The sequence below is a fragment of the Episyrphus balteatus genome, chromosome 3 (assembly GCF_945859705.1).
Source record: "Episyrphus balteatus chromosome 3, idEpiBalt1.1, whole genome shotgun sequence".
Taxonomy (NCBI): Eukaryota; Metazoa; Arthropoda; class Insecta; order Diptera; family Syrphidae; genus Episyrphus; species Episyrphus balteatus.
Window position 1 is genome coordinate 101,645,945 of NC_079136.1, and position 23,340 is coordinate 101,669,284.

The window sequence follows — 23,340 nt, forward strand, 5'->3', positions numbered from 1 at the left end:
ATACACATGACATTTATCATTCAATTGATGTGATGATCCTCGCTTCTGGGTATCATGGCAACAATATAATAATGCGTACCATCACATATCGTATATTGTATCAACGTATCTGCTAATTTTGTTGTTGTTGTTTATTCTTTCTCATTTGTTCATTTTCCTTTTTCCGTTCTAAATGATAAAGATCAAATTTTGTTTATAAGAGTCATAAAGACTGTAGTGATAGAGCTTTAATTTAATTAACTTGTGTATATTTGTTTGTAAGACCTCTGATATGAATGTGAATGTGGTCAATTGGAAAATTAAAAAAAAGAACTGCCTGCAATTATAAAATCTACATTTACAGCCCTGTCAATGGAGACCAAGAAGGGAAATTATTTCACTATTGGGAAATGTATTTATTTAATTAGTTGTATTTTAATCTGAGCTGCATCACAGAAAATATGAGCAGAAATATGACGTCACATAAAATATAACTAGCGAGTAATTAAAGCTCTTCAAAAGAAATCTCATTTACCACATTACGATGAGTATAATATAGAAGTTATAAAGGGAACAGACGTAAAATAAAATAAAATAAAATAAAATAAAATAAAATAAAATAAAATAAAATAAAATAAAATAAAATAAAATAAAATAAAATAAAATAAAATAAAATAAAATAAAATAAAATAAAATAAAATAAAATAAAATAAAATAAAATAAAATAAAATAAAATAAAATAAAATAAAATAAAATAAAATAAAATAAAATAAAAATAAAATAAAATAAAATAAAAAAAAAAAAAAAATAATAAGTAAACATAAATGAAATAAAATTATTTAAAGCCTGTCTGTTTAAATTTCTTATAAACTAATTTAGATTCTTATGTCTAACGGATACTTGTCACACTATAAATCAAATCTAGAAAAAGCCGAAGAAATAAGCTTTCATTTAAATTAATTATTTTTTGTTGCTACTTTGTCTTTTTAAAATTAAAATTGAACGAACACAAAATGTTTGAATATAATCTTTTAAGTGAAAAATGTTTTTAGTTCAAGAATAATTCCATTCTTTCTATATATATAAATATTCATAAATTTCCTTAAGGAAAAAATATTAATTTGCATATGATTGGCCGATTTATTTGAAAGATTTATAAAACCTAAACTCAAGAGCTTATTCCAAAAAGGAATCTTAATAAAGGCAGGAAAATAAAAAAAAAATAATTAACTGACCTGTAATTGGAGGTGGTTCAACAACAGTTGACGGTCCGAAGAACGACGGGATATCACTAGATGTCGTTACGGGCGTATTCAAATCCCCAGCTTGAGCGTCGTCACAATCCTGACTGGGATGAAGCTGCTGATGCGAGTGTGTCTGCTGTTGAGTGTGCGTGTGCTGATGATGTTTATTAGCCTCTCCGGAACTAGTATTCAACAAACTCAGATGCGAGGCTGAACTTCTGCCCGAACCACTACTGTTTGGGCCACTAGCCGTGCTTGTGGTTGTTGTCTGTGCTGATGCACCAGTACTGCTAATAATGCCCGACGGTGTTGAACTGTCACTGATGCGTGTATTCTGGCTGCTGACGTTTTGCACACTACCCGATACTGATGTACTTTGTGATGACTGGTGATGTTGTTGCTGATGATGATGGCTGTGGTGATGATGGGAATTACTACTGCTATTGGTTTGGTTTTCTTGTTGCTGATGATGATGCTGCTGTGAAGATGATGATGATGATAAACTATAATGCAGCAATGTTTGGGCACCCAAGCCACTGCCAAAACTCGACGGATTCGATAAATACGAAGCAGCCGATGAAACGGAGACGGGTGCGGTTGATGGACTGGTCTGAGCGGTAGTCTTAAACAAGCATGTATCAAAGCTCAAAACGTTAAAATGAGCTGCCGCTGCGGACTCAGTTAGCAGGAATGCGTGATGCGATGGCGCCACAAGGGTTTCAAGCCCTTCCATGATCATGGCCGCTGATGGGGTTCCAGGGGCTACGCCGCCTAAAAATATAATAAAAAATAAAGAAGATATAAGTAAAAGAAGTAGAAGTAAATATATTCAATCAGTGTTCAATTTTTCTATGACCTAGATTAATTAACCAGCCTTTCGCTTTGCAATTTCAATGTAGGTTGAAACGGAAATTGAAACATTGCCAAATTCAAAGCATTTCCAAATATGTAAAAAACATTGTGATTAAATTTGATTAATATAGTTTTTTTTTATTTGTCTTCTCTTTAATTTTAAGCCTAGCTTTCTCTTAAACAATCAAAACATGATCGATTGTATCTTAAGTCTTTAGACAGCACACCACCAGTCCAAATTTGTGAAGCTTACCTCGAAAATTCCCCATCATACCTACAATCTATCTTCCTTATAATACCGGTGTCTATGATGTGTATTTAATGCTTGCAAAATGACACATCTACCACATAGACAGATACACACCACTCAATTGAGATAAAGTAGATATTAATGAAGTTTCAAGTGTGATGATGTATTCTTTCGACTCAATCGATCTCAAAACAACTATTTTAAAACATCTGTCAGAGGTGAGACTTCTTGGCATCACCCAACTTTATTATATACATAGAAAAGCTATTGATCCCCCCAAGCTCCTCGTACCTTCAAAACTTATATGTACCAGCACACCAAAGATATAGTGTGTTTAAGTGAAATTCAATTAAGACGCTTAGGAACGGGTAGCGCGGGAGTTGTGGTTTGCGAGAACAATAAAATTGATGTCAGCTCTGAGCAATCAACTGAACGATCATTGAAATGAATGAGTGAGGTTGAGAGAATGGCATTTGGGGGTTATGTATAATGCTTTGATTTTGTTATTAAAGATTATGAATGAAAAAAAAAAAAAATGTTTTCAAGCTTTGCAAATTTTGTTCAAATATCATTAGATTATATAATTTTTTTTGTAAACATCTTGGAAAAACAAAATCCGCCAACAACTCTACCTTTTGAAAAATTTAGTTGTTAAGAAGTCATACCTATTTGATCCTCCACGTATTTAATATCTTCAACAATGGCTAACTTTGAGCCCAAGAGTCTAATTCAAAAACATGTGTACCATATGTCCAGGTGTATACATGTATATATATTATTTTAGTGTAGCTAAGCTAAAGGTACATTGGATTCGAATGATTTCCATTAAAAAGGAAGTCTACTGGGACTTGAATAGGATTTATACCATTAATAATAATCAGTATTACCTTAAAAATATTTTTTTTTTATGATTCCGCAACCAGCTGCATATCATAATTTCCTGTCATATATATGAATATGACTTTAAGTCATTAATCAAAAGTAGGTATATTTTGAAAAAAAAAAAAATGAAGGTATTCAAAAATTAAAAATTTGGGTGTAGTTTGCAATGTTTTTTTTTTTCTAATTTTACTGTTTCTATGGCTATTTAGCCCAATAAGTTTACTGAAATTAAGTTGGTAACAGTTTCTTATACACCTATTAGAAGTGTGAGGTCTTCAATTCAAAAGATACTTTTGAAGTTTGTATAATCTTTAATCCTATATGTTTAGGATGTTATATAGGCATTTAAATTTGTTCATGTTTAAATTTTATCACATAAACTATTCAAGAACTCTACAAATTATTTGTGCAAAGAAAAATAAATACGCAGCTGCAGTGTGTCATAATTTTTGATCATAAATATTACAATCATTAATCAAACTTTTTCCAAACTGTAATAATAACCTAAAAGAAACGATAGGTTGGAAATAACATATTTCTCCAATATTATTGAAATATCTAATATTTAGGTACAAATCGATTTCAGATGGGAAAATATTTTCGATTTCATACTTTTAAGATAGGTATGTTTTGAGAAATTTTGAACTTATATATTTCTTATTAGAATTATTTTTGGACTGAATATAGGTATTCAATAAAATCTGACGTCACATAGTCTTACTAGCGGAGTAGCATATATCATATGATGATTAGTGTATTAGAAGCTATGATGAAACAAGTGAAAATCTATATAAAAGCTGCATATAACATTCATAGATACATAACAGTAAAGCACTTCTCCTTCAGCATTTTCCATAGTTGGGAAAAAGGAGATCGGAGTAAAGCCCTTTTCTGTTGAGAAAACTAATAGTATTGGAAATATATAAGAAAAAACTAATTTAGAAAACAAATATGTATTTACATACAAAAAAAGATAATTTGCATTATTGTAGTCATTGGAGATTTTCTTGAGACTTTTCTAATAAATCTGACACAAGTTTTAACTTTATCTGTTAAACTAGAGATTGCAAGGCTATCTTTCAAAATTAATATACAAAATGTTATCCTATCAACCTGATCGCTATCTCAAAATAAAATTAAATCCAAAAATAAAAGAGCGTGTGCCACACATAAAAACCACTCATTTCGGTAAAAAAAAAAGAAGATCATAAGCACGATCGCTAAATTTAAATCTCCTTCCATTAAGAAAACAAAAAAACTCATAAATTCTCCCAATTCATTACATTTTTCCATCTCTATGCTGTCTACTTGACTATAGCTTATATAGCAATGCAGTCTCATTCTCATGTCATCATCATCATTGACTCCGTATAAACCAACCCGCAACTTGACATTGGTTAATTGTCATTTTTATAACAATTAATTTGATAAAAGCGATCGTACATGTATTTTGTTCCGCAGATAGTGTGAAATATGGGTTAGTGGAGTACCTAATTTAATTTTTTCTTTCCTTTCAATTTGTGAAATTTGTGTTTTTCAGATACAATTTTATTGATCATTATTTAATTGTCTCATTGAATTAACTGAACGAAAAAAAAAGACATTAAACGATTGTATGGTTATGTCAATTCGATTATCCTCTAGTTGTTTGTAAATACACTTTTTCCTTAATTTTTAATCAATTTTATTTGCCGGAAAATACTATCTACTACCACTTACCCCTGGGTTGAAAATGAAATGAAAAATTAATTAAAAAGCGATTGTGTCATTGTAAGGTTGATTGATAAATAATGAATTAAAATGACCACTAGCTTGACAGATGGCTTGCCATAACAATGTTGAACGAAATGATCATTGAGATCAAACACATGTCATTTTGTTTGTTTAAGTGCATATGACACAAATTGACATGTGACGTAAGCCTTTGGAAGAATATTAAGGCAATTGTATGCTATTGATATTACCTATAAAGTGAAGAGGTCATACAGAGACTTGGTTCGGAAATCTAATCAAATGTAAGGTTATATTGTGTCAACATGAAAGATATTTTTCAATAGCTCCACTGAAAAGTGAAAAATAATTTATTCACTTTAATACGTTACATGTCACTAGATTAGGGTCATTATTTTTTTTGGTTATACGACTATTACTATGACGTATGTAGGTTTTTAGTGCTAAGTAATTGCTGGAAATGAATTTAACTTTATTCACAACTAATTTAACAAAATAATTGAACTAACTTGCTTTGCAAAAACTGTCTTAATCGATCGTATCTTATACATATGTCTTGGTTTTCTTAAACAGAACAGATTTTTTATTTTTTCGAGAAAAAAAACTTAAAAAAAAACTGTATATTCAATCAGGCGACGCAAAGTGTAATTCTCCTTTACCTATCCATAAAGGATTCTCTTGGCTTTAACTGACGGATACATGAATGCATTTAATATGCAGTCGAATGAATATGTGACACTCCCACAAAACAAAACAAAATGCACTAAACAAACTATTTTTTTTATTTTTTTGTGTTTTTGTATTTATTTTATGGAGTTCAACCGGTTTATCTCGAAACTCTTTATTACCAACGATGAGCCTCATACCGTTGTTGTTTTTTTTTTGTGTTTATTTCATCAATATAACAAAAGATCATAATAATTTGCTTAGAAATTGTATGCATAACAAAAGTAGATGGAGAAGTAATTTTAATTCAAATTCAATGTCACCAATAAGAAGTTAATAAAAAAAAAATCACATTGCATATTCTTTTGAAAGAAATTGATCTGCAAAACAAACGTTAATATATTCTTTAATTTTAATTTATTACATTGTGTAGCCTAGGGATGTCCTTTATAACTAAGTTTATGAGGATGATTGAAAAAATATTCATTCTTTTATTCGATAAATTATTGAATGTTTTCAACTGGTAAAAGTTTTAGATCTTGCTATTTTTGTTAGTTTTTTTTTTTACAGTTAATGCGATATTCAATTTGGATTCAAACAAGGTTGAGTACTGTCACCAATATTATTGATGTTATTTATAAGTGATGTTTTGTGTGTAATACTGTTGGTCGAATAGGGAGGAAATTGGGCCTAACCGTAGTAGAATTACTTCGAATCTGAGTGAAATATTGGAACCTTTTATGATTTCCTCTTTTTTGACATTGACATAGAAAATGTATGAGCTATATATGAGTTAAAAGCTTCTTTTTTTTTTACTGATGATTTTTATGATCTTGGCTAAAACAACTTTCCCATTTTTTTTTTTTATAAAAAATCATTAGCTTTAAACCTTTTAAGAGTCAATAATACAAAAAATCCAGTGAAGAATTTTCTAATCCTTAATTAATATTCAGAATACTTTTGAATAAAATTTCGTAAGGTTACGGTATTCACCATATAATGTTTAATTATCAATTATTTCGGTTATTCAAAAAACAAAGTGAGAGATACGTTTTAAAAAAAAAACTAATTAAATTTAAAATAACCCAGATTATCTCCAAGTTGAAGACAATAATCCCGGAAATTGTGGTTTAAGATGGGCTTAGCCCTGCTACTGTGTGCTTCTTCGTTAAAACATAAATCTGTTGATTAAAAATTAAAAGATTCAAAATAATGAGGCGAAAATGCAATAAAAATAAAATTTTATTTCTTTTATAGTGATTTCATGTAAAGGTTGTAATCTAAACAATAGCTTACATTTTGATAGGTTTTTGCCTATTCAATGGAAATGTAAAAAAAGAAGGTGCGTTTTACTGATCCTACCACACGACATATATTGAACAAAAAAAAAAGAAAACTGTCTAAAGTGAACATAAAATGGACACACCTGTTGCAATAAAACTCAAAGTAAAGGCAAGAAAATTGTCTGGGCTTTAAAAGAGACAGAAATATTTGCACAGATCGCATAAAATTCATAAATTAAGTCAGTGTATCATAAAAATTTCTACACCATGTAAGGTGACGGAGCGAAAATACCTACATGTGATTACAAGGAAAGATGATGCTTATAAATTATTGAATTACATACAAATTGTGTCATTTACATTTTTTAAGATATTTGAAATACAAAATCAATCCAAAAGTTAACCTATTAAACATATCAATTATGGAAAATACTGAAGATAACTCAACCGATCAGCGCGGGTGGCTTTACTTTAACTGATGGGAGAAATACAAAACAACATTTTTTTTGTATACTTTTTCAATTAACTCTAGTAAACAAGCGCGGTAAGAAATAAAAGATTTAAATTACTAAGTAGATATTGGTTTTGTTGTTGTGATGTTTGATTTTTATTTGTTGTAGTTGTTGACTTTTTGGATATATGATACATCTTACTCTGAAGACGTGAGAAAAAAGAAGATACTTTTGGGAAACTTTCAGTAGAAGTCAGTAGATTTTATTTACCTAAATATTTTTACAGAAGTGACAGACATTGAGGGATCTATAATTTATCAATAAGGTAGACAAAACATTAGGAGCAATCGTATGTAAACAGAAAGGTTAGATTATAAGATTAGGGCAGTGGGTCAAAACCTAATTATGATATGCCAACTAGATTCAAAGATATCCCTTCTTTGAATTAAATAGTTGAATGGTTAAAATTATGATACTTCTTTTGTTAACGGATCATAATTTGTTCAATTTGTCCATAAAGTCCATGAAGCCATACCATTCTTTCAACATTAATAATTTATTTAAAATTTTTGTACTGTCAATTAAGATTTTTTTTTAAATATTGATCTACCAAGTCAGTGGTCAAATAAACTAAAAAAAAAAAATATTTTCTATAACATTGGTGCCAATGGCTATTAGTTTCTATTGCCAAGATCAGTTATTAGAGATAAGAATGACAGAAATTCTTTTTCTTTTTAAACCATCTTAATAAATACGTTAATAGGTTATAGAGGTATAAAAAAAAATTATTAGATTGAATTGAAGCGATGTTTTATGCTTCTATAAAACATTTCAAAAAAAATTTTAAGTTGGTATGTCTACGAAATTGTTATTTGCCACACCTCTAACTTACTGGATATTTATTATTCAAATGATGTTTAAATTATAGAAGTTAAAACATCAATTCATAAATTGTTGAATCCTCCCACAAGTTAAAATTATTTTAAGGAAAAAACTTGTTTTTCAAACTACTTTAGTAATAAATATAAAAAAAAAATATCTTGAAATTATCTTATATGGAGATGCAAATAATAATTATCATTTATATTTTTTTGGTTTTAAAAGAAAACACTTGATAATGACATAGTCAATAACCGTGACAATTTGACTTCAATGAAAATAAAAAGAGGTTTTTCAAATTATATTGTGTGAATGAAGTAAAATTTGATATTAAAAATAAAATTGTTATTCAAATAAAAATAAACTAAGTTTTTAAAATAAGTAATCCTTTTTCACATATTAAATAAAATCATCTGAGTTTTTTATGTGCGATTGAGAAATTTGTTTAAACCTCAAAACTAATGTTTTATGAATTGTAATAGAATTTAAAATTTAAGAAAGGTTGTCAAAGTTAGTACATATAAATCTAAAAGGATATACTATTATTTCTACATTTCTTTCTATTACAAAATAATATTATGGTATAATATATAGCTTAATAAGCATGTATGTTGCAATTTTGTATCTTATTTTTTTTTTATAGGAGTTAGGTACATTTTGTAAGATCAATTCACAATATTTTTTTTTTTTTAATTTACGTGAAAAATATAGATAAATGCCTTATCTATTATTATTTTATCCAACCAATATTATTTATTACACAATTTCACAAATAGAAGTTATATATTACCTAATGCCTGGAGGTAAAAGCTTAAGCTAAAACTACGAAGAAAGAACAAATTACTACGCAGTCACTGTAAGTGTGACGAATTCTCTGTTATTATACTTTTCACCACGCAGCTACAAAAGGTAGATTCCTATCTATCCTGTATCTGCTCACAGATGTGCTTTTATTGACTTGTTGCTACAGATCATACCTTTACTTTGAAAACAAATTGTTAAAATAAGTGAAGACATTTTTATAATTATGGAAGAACCAGACAATTATGTACCTTTATTATTAGGGAGTAAGGTAGTCAGATAAAGCACATTTGAAAAAAGTCACTGATATCTAATAGATTTTTTAATGAAGCTATTTGTACAAAAAAAATTCACTGAAAATATTTTTCAACGTCATCAACAAGTCAGAAACAAAATATCTGCATATATCCACAAATACGATATAAAATCAGACCAAAAAAAAATAATAAAATTCCATACAGAAAAAAAAATCTTATCTAAAAATAACCCAATGAAACACATCACAATTTTTATTTCCACCCGCATATTTCGATAATAGAGAAAAAAAAAAAAATTTGTTTATAGGTACAAAATAAAAAACAAAACCTACCTGGATATAAATGGCACGTTGAGATACGGAAGAATTCAACAAATTAATTTGTGTATAAGTATATAGAAAACCACCTTGCGGCGGTTTTTCACTTAATTTATTTTTTGTTGCAAAACAAAATTCACTTTCAACAAAAAAATATCTTTTAATTGTAATTTCTCTAAAATATTCAATATGGCACTGAAAGAATTTACGTATCTTTATCTTTACATTAAAATATTTAATTTGTATTTGTTTTGTTCACTTTAAAATTTATTTGAACTTTAAAAACTGAGTAAAGAATTTTTTTGTAGGTGTAGGTAGATATCGATTGTATCTTTTTCGTGTTTTTTTGTTTTGTAGATATTTTTTTGCACAAAATTCATACAAGAAATCCTTGAATGGACTCCTCCTGATGGACGTATGTGTAAGGAGGGTTACTATGTTTTGATGAATGAACCATTAAAGTTGAAAAGCCCGTGTAGGTAGATACCTATGTGTCTTTTAATAATGTGTTGACAAAAATTTATGTGTATCTAACACTCGCGCACTTCGCAACACAAGAATTGCTCTTTTTTTGGCAAAGATACTAATTATTTTTTCAAGTTAAAAAATTTTAGATAAAAATCCTTATTTTGGAAGATTCTTTTTTTAAATCCTTTTTTATTTTATATTTTGAAACTTTTTTATTCCGTATGTGAGTTTCCAATTGAATTTGTGTTTTTTTATTTTTTTTGCCACAAGTATCCGTAAGATACTATTTTTATCCTCTGTCACTAAATATTTTCTTTTATTTAATTATTATACTCTCACTCTGTTTCTTTGACACAATTTGATATTTTACTTTTATTGTTGTTGTTTTTGCGTTTTTAATGACATAAAAGCTCGGTTATATAGGTATTCTTGGAAAATTTGTATCTTTTGTATCTAATATTAGAAGAGAACCAACCGGCGCGATTATTCGAATACAACTGAAGCACGAGATGAGCATACAATTGGTTTTTATGAATGAAAAGCTGGGTGTTATTTTTATTCAGATACATTCTTATACATATATTAAATACATTGACAGCATCTCACAGATACAACGATTCATAGGTGCGTCAGAAAAAAGATACACAAGGGAAAAATAGTGAGTGTGTCATAGAAGCACTGCTGCTGTTTTGCTGGGTATTCAGTTTTCTGGATGAATGAATGAAAACCACTTGTGCCACCACGGCAGGCACACAAGCATACCTATAGGCTAGGTACCTACAGAGAACCTCAGAGAGTGCAGGTAGGAGCAACCAAGTCGAAGCCACACAACAGCGGGGAATTCATGGGTAAATGATGGCTTCACCAATTGGACTGCCAGAAACCTCCTCGGCTTGCAGCCATTTTCGAGTATCTGATGGATGTAGGGGCTGGCGCAAGCGCATTTGAACCAATCAGAATGTTGTTTTCCCCTCTCGGATGAAATGGGGAATGATTTTCGAAATTGTGAAAAAGTTGTGACGTAGGGATCTTCGAAAAAGCATACATAGATAATTTAGTATTTTTTGTGTTTGTTGGTAGTGGTTAAAGTTTTGTTTGTTTGCGGCCGGCTTTTGTTGTGTTAGTGAGTTTTTTCTTAAATTTTTTTTTCTCAAACCCTGTTTTAGTTCCTCAACTGGTAAAATTTTTTGACAAAGCCTAGGTTCTCTAACGTAGATTCATTCAAGCCGATGAAAATATGTTTGTTTTAAAGTCGTCGTTGTCGGTCGTCGATCGAGTCGTTCGGCCTCTTTCGATACATAAGCCTTTATAGTGTGGGGAGTTTTGACCTTTTTTCTGTCGTGTTTTTCTTAGACGTTTTCTACGTAGGACGTGGTGAGATTACTGCATAGTGTGACAGACGGCACGCGCCTTGGTTTAATGTGGTTTTGCCATAGCCAGCCAGCGATATCTGCCTCTTCCTACACTTTTTTCTACTTTAGATACATTTTTTCACACATTTATTTTTTATTGTTGTTGTTTTTTTTTAGCTTTTGTTGTGTTTGTTTTGTGTGTTCGATTTCTGATGTTTCGATCTCTTTTATTTATATTTATCTGTATTTTGTTTTCATAAAAAAAAAACACTTGTTGATCAAAATCATGAAGAGGGGGTTTTATACACTTTAACTAGACTGACAAATAGATAGGTGCCCCATTATTTTAAGACTTAAGTTCCCTCCCATTTTTAATTTTATTTACCTGCTTCGTTTTTTGTATCGCAAGGCTTGGCATATCTTTCAGATTCATGCCTTTTTTTTAAAGTTCAGCTATACAAAAAAAAAAAATAAATAAAAAAATTAAATTACTTTTGTACTGAAACTAAAATTGCTCCAATCACAAAACTGAACGCAAATAAATCTGTGTTTATTTGTTGATTTATCAGGTGTGTGTTTTTTTGTATTGATTTTTTTTGCTAATTATCTGTCTTTTTCACTCTTATAGCTTAGTAAAAGTACCTACCTAAGAAAGAACCTAGCTAAGTAGATGGTACAAGTAAAGCATGAGTAAATATTATTTTTTGATAGATTCGAAGAGTTTGTGGGCGTTAAATTTTGTCAATTAAATTATTATTAAGGTATGCGCCTATTAAGTATGAAGTATCTTAAATTCATATTTTTAACGAAGTAGAAATTTAAAGGTGTTTTGAATTGGTTGTTAGCAATATGTTCTTGGTGCACTGAGAAGTATAGACAAAATTATATTCTGAGGGCTAACTTCTACCTTATCAGTTATCGTATCACGTTTAACTTATGATTTTAGTAAAAAATATGATATTTTATAATAAAAACTTTACATAAACAGTAAACACTGAAATTTAACTCTAAAAACAAGGAAATTTGAACGTAAATAAGAAAAACTACTAAATTTACTTATCATTTTACTCTAACAAAGTTAAATTTTTTTTTTATTAATGACCATTAAAACAAAAAAAATTCGAAAATGTTGGACTCTTGATAATTCTAATGAACAAAAAAAAAATATTTTGTTGGTACTAAGATTCCAAAACTAGTAAAATATAGCTTTCATATGGTTTTTAAGTTTGTCGAAAATCACTAAAATAAATCAAAACATTTGTTTCTCTTCTTTTAACTTATTTAGGCTAGTGTTTTTTTTATTTGTAAAAGTTATCAAAATTTGAATTTTCCATACCATAGTCTATACATTTCCTAGTTGTTAATATGTATCAAATTGAAAGGTCTTGGAGTTAGTTAATTTTATAAAATTTAAGATTTTTATAAATCTTTAACAAAATTGGTGTTAGAATTAACGAGTTCTTACAATTCAATTAAAACGTATGAGTTGGCCCTGAGACTCACAAACCGATGGATGTCATGACGAAAACCACTTTTTTTAACTTCTCCATCATCTTACTATTAGTTTTGATTAAAACCTTCCATAAACTTATTTTAAAAAGCATTGTTTTTCAGATTTCTAATATTTAAATAAAACAAAAAATTGATTCGACTGTATCAGAAATCTGCGAAAAAAAAAACTTACTAAAATGTAGGTCTATGTACATACTTCTCATAAGTTAGCATCCACTTTATATATCTTGTTTTCTGTTTGAAACACATAAAAATGCAAGAAAAAGGATTAATTTTACAAAGGTATTAATTCATAGTTTAATAATTGTTATATACAGGAATAGGTATCTCACATAAAAGTTTAAAATTCAACTATACATCAGAAAATAAATAATTTTTGCCTGGCTCTTTACATTTTGGCACCCTACATATTAAGATTAGAAAATGATTAAAAAAAATTGATTCGAATAATTGGTAAGTGAAAGAAATTTAAAATAAATTGTTTAGTTTTTCCATAGAGAAAAATAGTACGTATACACCACAGTGATCCACTTTTTCATACAAAAATGAATATGATGGTTGAAAATTCTCCTTTGTTTTGAAAGACATAATTATTTTGGTGCCTTATTATAGCTAATAAGACATCCATATTCAAAAAAAGCTATTATTTATATAGATTTATTCAGTTATTATTCTATAATTTACACTTTATTTTTGTATTTCTATTTTAACCAACTTTTTTTATTTGCAACTTTCAAATTTCCAATCATTATGTCTCTAAATTAGATATTTTTGCATTTCTTAAAGACCTATTTATTGAGTTTTCTGTAAATCATCGATATATTCCTTCGTTCTCAGGCCTTTTCTTTTGAAAAATAAAAAAAATATCATAAAAAAAGAGGAAAATTAGGCTAGTTTTTAAAAAAGATATCGGACACAACTTCTTAATTTAGGAACTATCCTCCTTAAAAAGGACGTCTGTTCAGTTTAACCAGGATGAAATTTGATCGTTTAGTATTGATTGACGAACTTGGAAGAAATAACGAAAAAGGGTTACACATTTACAGATGTATATGAATAAAATATAAGTCGAAAAAATAAAACAATAAAAAGTCTAAGCGCATGGAATCAATTTTAAGAGTGCAATATTGGAATGATTACTCTAAACTTTTTCCTATACTTTATATTTCATTGCCAAGTCTCTTTAACACCCAAATAACTAAGTTTGAAAAACTGATTTTTCTTTTTTGAGTTTCAAGGTGTAATGGATTCACTTCTGAAGTGTTTATGGAAAATTGTTTTGGAGAATTCATAAAGTTGCACGAAAATGTAAAAGCAATAAAAACCATCCTAGGCAGATTGGTATCTTCTGAGGAATTTCATATTTTAATATTATTTTCTCTTCGACTTACCTCATCTAAAAATAAAAAAAAAATCAGTGCCTTATTGTTGTTGCTGCCAGATGATGCATGTATACATTTAATTTAATGCCATCCACCCAATTAATTAATTTAACTCAGTATTTTTAACTTCATTAATGTTAATAACATTATTATTTCATCTACACTAACACACTCAATCTGATGTACATTTCAGTTCGCAAATTATTTTCAATTAATTTTCATTTTCATCGAAATCATTTTTAAATTTCAGTCCACATAATAATATATAATCTGTTCGAGAAGCCGAAGGCATCTCCCTCTTAGCATCTCTTGCTATATCAATCTCTATACCAAGTGATAGTCGGAACGATACCAGTACTATATTTAGGCCAGCAAGAGTATGGCACTCTAAAAATGTATCTCTTCACATTGCGATTGGCGTTCACGCCGCGATCCTCTCTCGTTTAAGTGGATATAGGTTTTATTAATACTATTTGTGTGCCAAAAACTTTTAAACGTCAGTGATGGTCGAGTTTCGTGTTCTGGCGTCACACATCACCTGTATGTTTCCATATAGTTAGGGTGCTAGTTGCAAAAAAATATTAATTTTTTTCATCGTTTTAGAAAGAGGAGGTTACTCTCTTCAACTAACTAGAATAAATTATTGTGATCGTTGAACCGATGATTTAAACATAATATGCTGTTACCGTAATATGAACGAAGCGTAAGTTATTAAGCTCACGAAGTCTTCTTTTACTGATTTTATTTATGTACGTGGGCTCTAGTTTAATGCAAATGAATTTGAATCCATTTAACTCGAAAATGTTTTTTTTAGCAAGAAATAAGTAATGTATTCAGTTTATAAAAGTTAACTCATCAAATTCAGTGAGTAAACTTGGGATTAACTTAAACTTCGCACTGAAAAACAGGATTATGACCGATGAAAATTTTCACAAATTTGTCACTAGTTCTAAGAGTTCGAAACGGGGTTTTTGAAGCAAGTAGCTTCTATATTCTTGCACGGTGGGCTTTCTGTCATGACGCTAAGGCGAAAAGCTGCCTTGGAAAAGCTTAGTGCTGAGTGGCTTGATCATTTCACAACCGTAGTAATAGCTTCTGTACAGAAAAAAAAAATAAAAATAGTTTTTAGCGGTCTAGTTAAAGATTTAGTGGCAAAAGTGAAAATTTTCATCGGTCATAATCATGTGGCCACCTACTGTACTTAAAACATGAGTTTGAGAAAATTCTCTCTTGAAAACCAATTGAAAGAATTGTGTTTGGTGCGAGTATCTGTATCCCAAAAAGCTGATCTATGGTTTACCATACCGTACTAATCTAGGTACCTTTAGGGGCTCATTGGAATCCTAATGGTTAAGTATGAGAGATCTGCAGAGCAGAGCAGTTCGATTCTGTAAGATACATATCGACTCGATAGTTTAGAAAAATAAACAGTAAACAAAGTTGAAGTCAACTCTCAAGTTCGTAGACTTTGAGAGTTTGCTTCAAAATGAATATAGTGAACAAAATAGCCCTAAAATTCTTAAAATTGAAACAAAATTTTTGTGTTTTTAAAAATCAGTTTCTTGAAAACGGATTTATAAAAATATTTAATAGTTGTATTTTAGAGGTGTTGAATAAAAGTATCTAAATAATATCAAAGAATTTTTTAAAAATATTGGAAATTTTGTATGGCCTGAATGAAATATAGGTACTGAAAGATCAAAGAATATTGCAAATTGAATTCAACAAATCAGAGAACACTAATTTTGTACCTCCCATTTTGTACAACCATTTTTCAGCTTGTTTAGCTCACTTATACTACATTTTGCGAATTCGATGAATCATACTTTATGTGGTTCAAGAATCACTACTTATCAGTTTCTAAATCATTAAAATAAATATGAACAATGTTGGTCACCAGCTCCCTAACAAATAAAGTGCGCTCCTTGGGTCCTTTATAAAGACAGACTGGCGAAATGATTTAGACGAAAAATGCACTACGTGATCACCGCAGGTACACAAGGGGTAATTAAAATCTCGACCCAGCACGGGTTAGATTGAAGAAAAATTCTTCATCTATTTCGTGTGCCGTTATTTTTAGCTAAATGTCTAATTGCAGGTACGGTATATTGAGGTGGTGGGTGGCTTGGTAGAGAAAATCTAAATTTAAAATAAATTTATTTGTTCTTGATCGGAGCGTGATGGTGGTCAACGGGTGGAGCGGCGGTGGTGGTAGCGTGTGTACTCGTATATTTGACTTTGCGTGTGACCCAGTGGGAAAAAGGAAGTAAAACAATTTTATTTTTATAGATCAGATACTTATTATTATTAGTTCTGTTTCAACAAGAATTTTTTGTTGGAATGAAATTATCTAACTTTCAAGGGGAAATATATTTGGTCCTTTACCTTGTCCCTAAATTAAATATGTGTACAATTTAGGTACGTGGAAGATCTATTATGTTCTCAATTAAAAACGATTCAATGATGATAAAGTCGTTAAAACGATTGGATGTATTGAAATAAGTTAATTGTACACAACACAGTGTGAAAACATGAGTCTGGGAATTTTTAGTTTAAGAAGTCGAAGGTGAAACTGGAGGTTAAAAATAGATTTTTAAAAGCTGCATTTAAGCCAGCTGCATTATCTTATCACTCCATAAAAATGTTTGAAATTTGATGAGACTTCAGTTTTCAAAATTAACAATTGACCTTAAGGTTTGTTTATATTGAAGAGTTCTAAGTAATGAGGGAAACGGAATTGAAATATTGAATCTTAATAAAATTGTTTGAACCAATTTTGATAATTCTTTTCGTATTCGAAAGTTGGTGCCTGCAGTGTGGTCTTATTACAATTTCGTCCAGTTTTGAATATATAATCCATAAGAAAACCATAAATCCCAGTTTCGATTAATAAAAGTCGATTTTGTTTTTTTTTTCATAAAAATGATTATTTTTTGAATATTATTAAAAAGTTGCGAAGCAAAGAGAGTCTTTGCCTGCTAGTACTGGTAAAGGTGACAGAGATCATTTTCACTTTCCGCTGAAATTTGAATAATACTTTATTAGGATTCCAAACACAAGAAATTCTATTCGGATTGGAATATTATGTGTCATATGGAATCAGATAGATTTTATTGCTACCAACTGATGATGCAATGTATCAATATATCTGAACTTTTGATCTGCACGTTTGATGTCAGCTTTGTTGCTACTTAAGTCAGCGGGTAAATGCCGAATGCACATCATCCTTAGTGTTGGAAAATATGTTCTTATCAAAATAATGACAGCTTGATAGATGGGAAGATAGATATGATACCTTTTTTTTTTGTAAATTTTTATATTTTCGTTAAAGAAAGATGTTAATTTTTTGTTTTTTATTTGCATTATAAATCAAGATGACTCAATCTTTGTTTTTTGTATTTGGTTCAAAGAATTACTTGCTAAGTGCATGTCTCTATTATATGAACTCATAGATACAAAATCCAAATCAAAAGACTCTTCCAGAATCATTAAAACTTAGGCTTTGAGTTTTAGAGCTCGATGAATGATTTAAGAAAACGTTTTTAGAAATGACTTCTTAAAGTTTTGTATTTTTTTTTTTTTTTTGAAGAAGTTGAACTTTAGACAAGAAATGTTTAAAATTTTAATCTGAATATTTGTTTTTTTTTTCACATGATCAAAAGGAATTGTATTTTTGTATACTTTTTTTTATACTAGCTTATGGGGACAGGCTTACATATTATTAAATATTTTGATCTATTCAACATTGCATTTAATGTTAAAAACTTTATTTATACATATCTTTAATATGTTAAGACTAAAAATAAAAAAAACGAATTTGGGAACTTTGCCACTCAGTAACTAAACAGCATCAAACCTTTGTTGTTGTTCAAAATGTCGAAATAGAGATTTAATACCTAGACCAAATATCCATATCATCTAAAGAATTTGAATAAGTCGTTATCAAAAATTGTGGGTGGAAAAAAAGAAGAAATTGTAAAGGGGGGATAACGCCAAAAATCCAAAATCATATAGTGGATACAACCACAAATCTGCAAAATTGTAATTTTGAGAAAAACGGCTTCAAAATTTTGGAAACACATGCAATCTTATGGAAACTCGTACAACGAAAATTGATAGTTTAGGCTTTTAGGCAACAGATGGAGGATCGGGGTCGACGCAGTAAATAAAGGGACCGATAACAAGGTAAATGACGCGTTAAAGTGAAAATGCCAAAAAATACAGATTCTCGGTTTTGGCTTTGTGTCGACGATATTTCCCCGTGGTGCAATATGTTTAGTGAAATGGGCTACGACGTCAGAGGTCTGGATTCGATTTCCAGCGTTTACCACCTAAAAAAATAAAATAAAAAAATGTCACGGGTATTGCCTCTTGCTAGGAATTGACAAAGCCTCCAAGAGTATCATTGTCATTGAAAAAGTGCTTCTTTGCGTAACCGTTCGGAATCAGTGCAAAATTTTACGTCCCTTCCATTTTGGCAAATTAATTGCACGCACACAAGAATAGTTGAGAGTTGCTTGTCTCTAGGCCTGGCTGCTCCACGGGGTGCCACATGCTGGACATCTTATGTCTTGCAAGAAAATCTATTTATTATTTTATTTCCATGATTTATAACTTAATCTTACATCATCCACTTCCAGGAAAATCTGTATAATAAAAGGATTACTTGCTGCCAAAATGATCGTAAATAGATAATAGGCAGTGCCGGTTTAAGCACTACCGGCGCCCCTGGGCAAGATTGCAAGTGGCGCCTCTAAAAAAAAATTCATCTAAAAACAATTTTTTAAAATCACGAAAAAAAGCAATAGCAGATTATGTCTTACCTCTCATATACTTGTTAATGCATTTATTAAAAATGTGCAGTGTATTAACTTAAAAAGGTTAACTTAAAAAAAAAATTAATTATTCATGTCATTTAGGCTCAATTGACAAGACTACCTTTATCTCTGACTTTTTTGTTTAAACACATTTAAGGATTAGGTACAGTTGGTTTTATTTGAACAATATTTTTTCAAAAACTTTTTCAACTAGGTACATTAATGTCGTTTTCGATTGGAATCACTCAATGATTCACTCATTCTGAAATCCAATAAAAAACTTTGAATCGCTTCCACCCAATTCTAAAATTTAATATCTGTATTGGTGAAAAATCAAATATTTTGTTTTTGTTTTTTCACTAGGAGAATAAAAAACTTGCAGCACGCTTCTTAATGATTCCAGGCGCTTCCGGACTGCCAATCGAAAACAACATACCTTTATAAGTATAAGGTTTGTTCGTTGTGAGCTCTAGGGCACTCTGGGTCGCTCCGAATCCGTTGTCAAGCGTTTTTTGTAGCTCCTTTTTCAACCAGAGTTATTTCCTCTGTGTTCGATGTTCGCTGATGAAACTAAAGCTCTGAGGTGTTCGATGTAAAATGAAAACCCGAGAAACTCTGATTTTTTTCACAGTTAATTGAAATGACTTAGAGTGCCTTGGAGGGGGGAACAACGAATAGACCTATTTTTTTATTCTCACACACAAACGTAGTTTTAATAAGAAATGGAGAAGCTGTCAATTTTTGGCATTTCTCGATTTTGGGTTTTCGGGATTTCGGGATTGTGGGTTTTCGGGATTCTGTGTTTTTGGGTTTTCGGAATTTAGGTTTTTCTGGATTTTGGGCTTTCTGGATTTTTAATTTCGGGATTCTGTCCGTCTCCCTTCTCTTTCCTTATTCATTATTATAGGGGCACCTTTGCAAAAATTAAATTAATAGGAGGAATATTAGGATTGCTTTAGTCTTTCAAAAGAAATTGGGGCGACTTGTTCTTCAAAGATGAACGAAGATTTTGGACACCATTGTCCTTCCGGAAGCCAAATAAATTAACCCAAAATTGGGGGGCGCCTTTATTCTTCAAAAAGTTTAGGACAATCAATACGAGCGCCGTTGAAAATGAAAAATAGAAACAAATTGGGGCGCTTTTGTGAATGTAAAAAAAAAATAAAACATCGATTGGAAAGACTTCGTTATTTATATAACTTTTGTAAAAGTTCGGGGCGCCTGCGGCGCCCCTCATTTCTTGCGCCCCTGGGCGACGGCCCAGGCTGCCCCCCCCTAAAACCGGCTCTGATAATAGGGGCAGGCTAATTGGTGGATATTTTATTCAAAGCCTGATCGGTACATGTCTACTTTGTTCGTACACAAAATCGTGCATTCTAATAATTGAAACACCCTATATTCCTATTCAATATTCACCGTCGCCCTATGAATTATCCAGAGTTAAAAATTTGTCTGGTCAAAAATAATACACATCTTTCAAAAACAACATTTCTTTGCGTCATTAATATTTTAGAAAATACAAACCGAAACACAAAATCAATTCTAAGTTGCATGACCATTTTTAGCTTGTTTTCTCAAAAACAATTCGAATCGCCCACCACTACCAAAGACGACACACAATCTAAAGCTCTCATCTCTATCTTGATGTGAATCTGGGAGCATGATTTGCTCGCCTAAAATTAAAATTCACCAAAATATTTTGTTTACAAAAATACAAAATGGCTTGCTCTATGTTCTGTTTTTGAGAAAACACAAACAAATTCTCTCGGTCATCATCTCACTTTAGACGAAAACTGTTTAAGATGATGACGACCACCGGTCAATATCCTCCTAGCGAGCGTTTTGACGTCATATTATTAACTAGATGTGTAATTGGTATTTAAACATAATACATTGAATACGTAAATAGAAATACATAATACCTACTGCATAATAACTGAGAGGTAATTGTAGTGAAACGAAAAACAAAAATGTACTTACACTTACTACGACTACCTCAACGAGGAGTCCCAAAATCGTCCAGCTGATTAAGCTTTCAAGTGTGCGAAAAATCGGAAGCCGGTCAAAATAGCAACATTGACGTAATAAGAGAAGGCAGGGGGGCAGATAGAAGATATTTTATTTCTAAACAAGAAAACACAACCACCCACCCTTTTTTGGGGTAGACTGATCGGGCCAAGATCACATGGCCGTCGTATATTCTATTTAAAGCCCGATATGAATTTGCTGGTATAAAATTAGATTTATTTGAATTTTTTTTTTTTTTTTTTTTTTTTTGGGATTGGAAAACAAACGATGATGCTGTGTACTGACTATAAGAAATAAAAACAAATTTTACACGTACATTTAAATTGGGAAATTGTCAGGACGCGTGTTTGAACGAAAATAGATGTACCGCATATACCGTAAATCATGTTTATATTAATAAAACGCCAATGTCACGGTCAGATCGATGTATAAGGCGATTTAGCCCGTCCCATACATTATACATAATGATGGTTTACCAAGAAGGGTAGTGGGTGAAAAGGAGGTTATATCGAAACCGACCCCTTTGTTTGTTTACTAAAATGAGCTTGGAAAACTCAAGCGAGGCAGTGCAGTTATTTATAGAACCACAATGAATGCAAAACTATCAGATTGAATGTGATGTGATGATGCTTGTAAAAGGGGCAAAATAATGGTGTTCGGAGTTCATATTTAAATACACATTGTAGGCATAAATATAGTATATTTTTGTATCTGTATGAATGTTGGTTGAGTATATCAACACGGCATCAGAGTTAGTCAGAGAATTGAAAATAACAATTTGAGTAAAATGTTTTTGTTTATCTTTTGAATTGCTATTTTTTCCTTGTGTACGTTCAATATAGTTGAACGAACATTATCTTGTCTGTTATTAAAAACAAATTTGAATAAAGTTAGATAAATTTTTGATTGAATTAATAATTTAGCTTTATTATTATCTGTAATGCAAAATAAAAAGTAAGAGACGAAAAACCATATTTGGGTGAATTATAAACTTAGAACATAATATTGAAGGCTGGAAAAATTACAATGAATTGAAATGCAATATTAATGGTTTTATGTGGACCAGAGAAAGAAGAATATGGGGTGTATTCTCGTCACGTAATAGACCTGAATTTAGCGAAAGCTCGATTTAAACAAAAAATAAAACATTAGGTCTGTTTAATGAATCTGATCCGGACAGAAAAGAACAGAAATCATCCATCATCATCATTCCACAATCTGTCATTTTGTGTTCCATAAAGTTTTCCAGCACAGTTTAGTTCAAGCTTTCCTGCTCCTACTTTTAAGGTAGAGTAAAAGAGTAAAAAGTGCCAAGCAACAGCTGATCAGTTTTATTTAGACAAAATTATGAAAAGAATAACAAACAAAATGGGAATTTATTTAGAATCTTCCTAATATGAAGAAAACAACTAAACATTTTAACAAAAATGCTAATCAATTATAATTTATTTGAATGAAAAATCATTACAAATAATTTTTTTAAATTTGAAATTTCAAAACTGATAGGCAACTACAGTCAAACCTGTAAAACATGAAGCTGTACTTTTATAATCTTTTTTTTTTGTTCTGACAGTTCTAACGTATTTCTGCTGTTCTGATCTATTCTGTTCCAGTTTTTCTTCATTAAACAGATCTAGTTCAAATTGAAAAAGTGCTATGATTTTAAAATCGAGTTGGCTATAAGTGAACTCCCTCTAAGCCAATTTTAAGTTCAGAAGTAAGATGTATGTTTTATTATAATTAATTTTTTGTAAAAATCGAGTTTTACTAAATTGGGGTCTATTACTAAGGGGTAAGGGCCATTGTTTACCTCTCAAATTCTACTCAGAACTGTACATAATTTCAATTTCACGATATGGGATATAGTATGTTTTTACAGAATCACTACGAATTTAAAATTTGTATTAATTTCCTTTATCAAACATTTGTTTAGCAATTTAAAATTAAAAACAACTTTATTTATTTATAAAAAATTTGTTAGTAATGTCACGGATTGGAAAATTCCTTGTCTTAGTTTACACGCCACAAATAAGGGATTTCGTTTTTATTTTTCATTCATTTAAAGGGCCGATTTTACACAGATTTCTATTTTTTTGCCAGATGATATCCATCTTAGTTTAAGCGGGCAAATCTTCTTAATTTCTTGAATTTCCTAATTTAGAAGAAATCCACTTAATTTCAGATGAAA

General features: G+C 30.3%; 1 protein-coding gene across 6 annotated transcripts in view; it reads right to left on the reverse strand.

Annotated features, from left to right (window-relative positions):
- The window catches only part of LOC129916802 (uncharacterized), a 135,480-nt gene that overhangs the window by 7,983 nt on the left and 104,157 nt on the right, over nucleotides 1-23,340 (reverse strand). For all 6 annotated transcript variants that reach the window (XM_055996946.1, XM_055996947.1, XM_055996941.1 and 3 more), the window contains one exon: nucleotides 1,215-1,994. In XM_055996946.1, the coding sequence (XP_055852921.1) occupies nucleotides 1,215-1,994 (780 nt within the window). The remainder of the gene's footprint in view (nucleotides 1-1,214; nucleotides 1,995-23,340) is intronic.